Genomic DNA, 6571 nt, shown 5'->3' with positions numbered 1-6571 from the left:
CAAACAGGACCTGAGGAACTCACTCAGCCTGGCTGAGATGGAGAGCACGCTGGCTCTAGGCGAGCTCACCACCGCCACACCCTGGCACCTTCAACCTGCGTGTGCTATCATCGGTGAGGGACTGCAGGAAGGTCTGGAGAAGCTGCACACCATGATCATGAAGAGGAGAAAGATGCTGCGGCAACAGAAAAAGAAGAGATGATGTGCTTCTAACAGTGGGAACTATACAATGTGAGCTGGATCTAAAGCTACATGAGAGCTGCGTGTGATCTTCTGGTCCATTGTGAGCAGTCACTTACTGCCCTTTGAAGTCTGATTGGCTGAGTTTGATCCCTCCAGTGGAACTGTTTGTTCAGGTCAGTTTGGCTCCCACAGAGGAACGTGGGATTGATTTTGTCCCATGGACTTTGGATGCCAACAATCCTGTTATTAATCAAGGAAGTCCAGTATTATGCTATACAGCAGCAAAAACAATGAAGTTTACACAATGAGCTCTGACCTGCTTGTGTTATGTTACTTGTTTAAATGTGCGTTGCTACCAAAGCTTGTGTTAGAGCAAATCAACCAACGCTGCATATGTCCGTATAGGGACAAGTATTTTGTATCCGTGTTGCACAATGGGGGTTTGGTCAAGAAGTTTACATGCAGAGTAATGATTCACTAAGAACAGGATGCACAATGACCCTTAAACATGTAAAAGCTGTTCAGCATGGCTGTTAATGATGGAAACTATTATTTAGTTGTTAGTCCCTTCCTTCCTGTGGCCAGATGTTGACACACCACAAGCCGAGACGTCCTGAGCACAGCCACACTGAGCACATGTCAGTCCATCTGAAACCCTGTTGTTGGTTTCAATCCTTCTGAATGAAAAAGGGTGCGGTCTTCTTTCCAGAACCATCGTTTTATACCATCAGGAAGATGTCCGTCCTGACAGTAGCCTCAAAGGACCAGCATGCAGTGCAGACACGTACTGTGTGTTGAGATCAGGGCATGGCTGAATGTTTCTCTAAGACGGATTTGGATCATTGTCGTAGTAATTAATGCATTACCTCTACTTCACCTGTTCCACTGTAATTTGGTAAAATTAGATGAATAATTAAGCCTAGACCAATAAATCTGCCTGGCCGATCATATATCGGATATTAGGATATTAGCTAATCGCAGCTATATCAGTGTCAGTGTATTTTTTGAGCCCAAAAACAATGTCAGTACAGAAATGCCAAAGATAGGATTTTATTAAGTTATAGAAAACATAAAATATTTGTTTATGTTTAAATCATCAAAGTCTCCCAATCTTCATTCTTGTTACCGGGGAGCTTACGAGCTGGTTAACATCTGGTGACGGTATGTTAGCTTGCTAATATGGCTGGTATGACTAGTGCTAATACAATAAGTGAGTTTCAGCAGTAGAGCATTTGATCAAAGAATAAGTAAACAAGATTACACATTTGACAAGACATTCAAACATTTCAGTGCCAACATAGCATTGAAGTTCCATGCCCAGCCTTACTTGCTAGGTACTGTAATAAATGTTGGTGCTGCACTGTTTTGAAAGGATTTTATAACTGTTTGTATCATCCGCAATGCACTTTGAACTTGTAATGTTAGCTTAGAGAGCTAACATTACTTCACTGGCCCTTATAGCGAGCTAACATTCCATAGCTGACTTTATTAGCTCTTTTTTCAGGTATTTACCAGGAAATAAAAGCTGACATGTTTTGAGAGTTCAGCAAAAATGAAAGAATTCCTCTGTTGCTGTTCCAAAAGTTTCGAAGGGGTCTGTATGCAATGCATCATTTCCTGTGATAAAAGGTTTCGTCTTTCGCTTCTTAGCTCTGAGCCAATGGAGGGAAATACACCAAAGAAGGAATCAGTAGGAATATTCCTTGGCTGCCTGTTGAGCTCCGTCCTCAGAGACTGATCACATCGTATCTGACCACACAGCTGACATCTGAAGGCACTTAAATCCTCCTTTTACTTTCAAAAGGACTCGGACAGAATTCTGCAGGACCTTGAAACTTGAAGATGTGAGATGTTGCTTGTGTTTTTTTTATATATATATATATTATATATATTAATATATATATATTTTATATATATTTTAAATATATATATATTTTATATATATTTTAAATAGTATATATTTATAATATATTAATGTATATATTATAATATATATATATATATATATATAAAATGTATATAGTTTATATATATATATTTTAGATATATTATTATTATATATATATTCATATGCAGTATGTTGCTGTGTATCAATTGTAAACCACACAACTTAAATTTCATGTACCACTTTGTTCACTTGGAATAAAACGACAGAAGGACAGTGATGTAGCCGGTGTTTTTTTATTTTTATCTATCAGTGTAACTGCTGATCGTTCGGAGCCGTCCTCCAGCCTGCACGTTGCACAGTGGATGCCTATTGTTAATAAGCTTGCAACTGTTGGAGCTGTGCATGAACTTAAAACCATATTTTGTTATTAATGTTATTATATTTTTCATCATTGTGCTTTTATGGATGTATCAGTAACAGCAAAGTGATTGATGGAAAAGTAGAAACTCTCATTGGTTGATCCTCTGCAGCAACAGCCTGCCCAGTGGCCCTGTATATTTTCCATTACACAAAGCTCACGCAGAGCTGGGTGGCATGCCAGGTTAATCCTCTTCCTCTTCCCATGGCCCTTGGCTGGGGGATGACCAATAGCTTTAGCACAGTGATGGAGGGGGCTTCAGGGGTCACTTGTTCCCAAACATCCCTATCAGCCCGCCTGCACCAAGTAATTAACAGTGGATTAGTGTGAGAGCAGGAGGAGAGCTGAGGGATCCGCTGCAGGTCTACCATCCTCATCTTCTCATGCTACTGTCACTCAATCTGAGCTCATGGAATGTTTTGATCAGTTTTCATTTTGTGTTTACAAATACTACTGATGCAAATAAATCTTCAGCAGCATCCGAGTAGTTTGATAACACAGACTGAGTTATTACTGTCAAAACATTACAATCAGCCAGTTTGAGAGTGATGGAAGCTTCTTATCCTGTCTTTTCAGTTTTAATACTGTGGCTGCATTGTTTGTATAGAAATGGAACTGCTGTAATTAATGATTACAAAAATTGATAGTCAGTGTAGCGGCCAGAGAAAGATTGCTTTCCACCTTTGTCATATGCCCAGGGTGTAATGAAGACCTAATAATTAATTAATTATGAAGAAATAATATTCTATATTGCCCTGTTGGTTACAAGGATTTACAAGGATAAAGATATAAACGAAAGGATCTTGCCTTTCTCCCCCCACTAACATGTATAGCTGTGTGCTTGTGTATTTCACTCACATTCAGGAGTCCAGTCTTTGATCCCTCACTTTCTTACAGCTGAGGAAATGGACTTTAAAAGCTCATTTGAAGAGTGTGTATTCAGCAGGAGGGGTGTGGGTGTTGTGGGGCTTGTTCAAGCTGATTGATGACTGTGTGAACTGTTAATCTGATCCCCGGTCAGTAAACGCTGTGAAGGGTGTAAACAGTGCAGTCGTCAGAGTGGAGGACAGGATATGGTGATAAGGGAAAAGGAACCACTCCCTGCCGGCCTAGGTTTCCTGAGAAGAGCCTGGCTCTCTGCCACCGCAACCCCAGCCCCAAACCCGACCCAACACTTAAACCTAATTCACACTCCTGACTTTCAAAGGCGTCAGATCACTGAACTATTCACACTAAACACTGGCTGTCTTGAAATTGGGAGTCTTGAAGTTGTTGACTTCCAGCAACAGTGCATCACACACTGCAAGATGTTTCACTAGGAGGAATCCCCAATGACCTCTGCTCTCCAAATAACGCTTTGTTAAAAACGTAGTAATACCATGCACGTAGTCATGCTTGTTACTAGTCACGACAGTGCCGCTGGCATTGTTTTCAGCCTGTCCCTGTAGTCAGGAAGCCGGGTTAAACACCACCTTGTTCTGTACTGTAATAAAAAGGCTGCATGGTATCTGTGTGTCAGCAATCACACTCACCACATTTACAGAATTCAACTTGGTATTCCTCAGTGAAGCTCATACTTCAAAGTGATGTTTATCTGTAATTAAACTTTATTAGGGCCTGCTTAACGTGCCATCAGCTGGACAATAAGAGCGGCAGGTAAACAACTGCAGGAAAGACTCTAAAGGGCAAATCTGCCTCAAAAGTTCTGATGGTCTCATGACTGGAAATGAAAAATGATGTTTGCGTATGTGAGTGCTGTATTTGCTTGTACAGACTGACAGAACTAGAGTTAAACAAGAGCGCCGATTGTGTTCATTTCTGAGATGAGACTGTCGGAGCTGGTGTGCCAAAAGTCTACTTGGTTTGTCATCACATTCGTAGTGGGTACGTCTGGACTTGATAAGTATTTCTTTCGCATCAGCTGCAGACGGGTTGTCGCATTCTGTTTTTCTATATATAAATCAGCAGCAGTAGACAATATATATTCATTCTGTAACTGCAGAATACGATGGGTGAAACTACTAACAGTGGAAGTGCGTTGTTGTTTGTCATATGATACATAGGGTATACTAAGGTCTCATGCATCATCTAAATGTTTCCCATAGTGTGCTATGATTTATGTGTTGGTTTCAATAAAAAAAAATATTTGCTTAGACACAAATTCAACAAAATCTCCGAGGTGAGCGGGAGGTAGAAGGTCCATTAGAAGGGGGGAGGGAAATGACTCTCATGATGGCAGCAATTTAGGATGGATGGATAATTTATTTTCAACAAGAAAGTAATCTATACGGGAAAATGTTCAATGCGCTGGAGAGAAAAATGTATATCCTTGTGTGCAGGGGTTCAGACAGTACCATATATCTGTAACAGCAGAGCAGATTTGTCAACAAGAGTTCAAGTCTGCCACAGTATAAAGGCGTATGCACTTAGCGTGTTGTACAGTGTTCCTGTTACAGGGGAGGTTGCTGGTGTCACTGAAACAGTCTAATTAGAAGCAGTCCAATAACGTTCCAGCCGTCATGTATGAATGCTCTTGTTTTCCCTCCAAAATGTTACGTAACGTGGCCCATGTTCTGCACAGATGCTGGAACTTATCTTTGTCAACCACACAGATCCTCCACCTAACCTTACACAATCTTCACTTATCGTTGCCACGCTCCTCCACACAAATATTTCAGCAGAAAAGGAAGAAGAAGGCACTCTGCTTCAAGTGCTTTTTAATCTCCCACTACCCTCCTCAACCGTGTGCCACAGACTGCAGACACTGCCTCCAACCAAAGCCTGCTCAGCAACAGGAACGTGTGGCATAAGAATTGGGATGGACTTTATTCCACACATTGTCGGACACACTTCTGTACTCACTGCTTGTCATTGTGATACTCGGGAGGAAGACTGGAAATTATTCATACAGGCTTCTGTAAAGGATAAATGGTTGTTTGTTGGCACAGCCTGGTTCCTTCGCAGCGAAGGCGGTGCAGACAGGGAGTCACCCCTTGATGCTTCATTGGCACCTCTGACTGACATACTGAGAGGGCTGGAAGCTCAAATCCCTTTGAGTTGGCTCAAATGTTTGAACAGACTGATGTGTCACCCTGGCCCTCTTTAAAGGCTTTAACAAATAAAACCCACCTGGAACAGTTTACACACTCGCTTGTGTTTGTTTGATCTGATTGTCTCGGACTTGTGCCCTCACTCAGGCCCTCTGAACCAGGCATGTTGTCTGTTAACAGGCTGAAGTTGAATGTGAGACAACCTCTGCTTATAGAAAATGATTGCATCATTTTAGGTAACATATTTACCAGCTGTGACAGGGACGATGGTAATATGTTGTGTGTCATCACGGCAAAATATACTCCTGGAGACACCTACTGTAGCGGGAACTACCACAGAGGTGTTTTTCAATCTCTGTCTGTCTTTCTGTCTTTCTGTGGACGGATTTTGACTAACGATTTTGCATCACGGCTGGTGTGATCCTATCGCAAGATGGTCTCTAGTTAAAAGATTACTCCATTTATTTAGCATTGCACTCCTATGCCATTGCTAGACTCCTGATCTCATTTTCTTTAGTTCATCCTTACTCATCAATATCATAAGAGGTCCAATTGCTCCAATATTTGGTCCGGACTAAATGAAAGGAAATACTGGTGTGGAATCAACCTTAGTGTGTGTTATAGTACCTTGAATGTCATGCAACTTGAAGCTTCATTACTGTATACTACCTTCACCATATAATGCAGGTCCAATTCCTTGGTATTTTCCTTCGTCTTGTCCTCATTATCTGCTTAGGAAGCTTACAACTTGTGGTTTGAATTTACTCAGTTTTATTGAGTAATAAAATACCTTAAGGTAAAGGGTTGTGTGTTGCTGCAGATGCCAGCAGAATCACCTTCTGTCATACACAGTGTCATCATGTAGGCAGGTACCTGCCAAAAGGTAGCCCAACCTCTCAACAATCTACTCAAAAGCGAAGTGACATGGGCATGGAGTGCAGGAGGAGAGGAAGGTAACAAAGGAAGTTGTCAGCAGTTGCAAATAAGTATTAAAGATATCTTTAGTTTTTAACAACCATTACTCAAACAGCA

The 6571-nt window shown here is 41.2% G+C and overlaps 1 protein-coding gene across 2 annotated transcripts in view; it reads left to right on the top strand.

Moving 5' to 3' along the window:
- LOC115016001 (ADP-ribosylation factor-like protein 4A) overlaps positions 1 to 2097 on the top strand; it is a 3837-nt gene extending 1740 nt beyond the window's left edge. Inside the window, exons 2-3 of one of the 2 annotated variants that reach the window (XR_003833053.1) lie at positions 1 to 356; positions 1834 to 2095. The exon at positions 1 to 356 is cut by the window's left edge and continues 475 nt beyond it. Coding sequence is in view for 1 of the 2 variants with exons in the window: in XM_029443662.1 (XP_029299522.1) it covers positions 1 to 202 (202 nt within the window). In the remaining variant the exon portion in view is untranslated. The other variant, XM_029443662.1, reaches the window with a different exon arrangement.
- The last annotated feature ends 4474 nt before the right edge of the window (positions 2098 to 6571 follow it).

This window comes from Cottoperca gobio, chromosome 11 (assembly GCF_900634415.1).
Source record: "Cottoperca gobio chromosome 11, fCotGob3.1, whole genome shotgun sequence".
NCBI lineage: Eukaryota > Metazoa > Chordata > Actinopteri > Perciformes > Bovichtidae > Cottoperca > Cottoperca gobio.
This window is presented reverse-complemented; position numbering and strand designations above follow the sequence as displayed.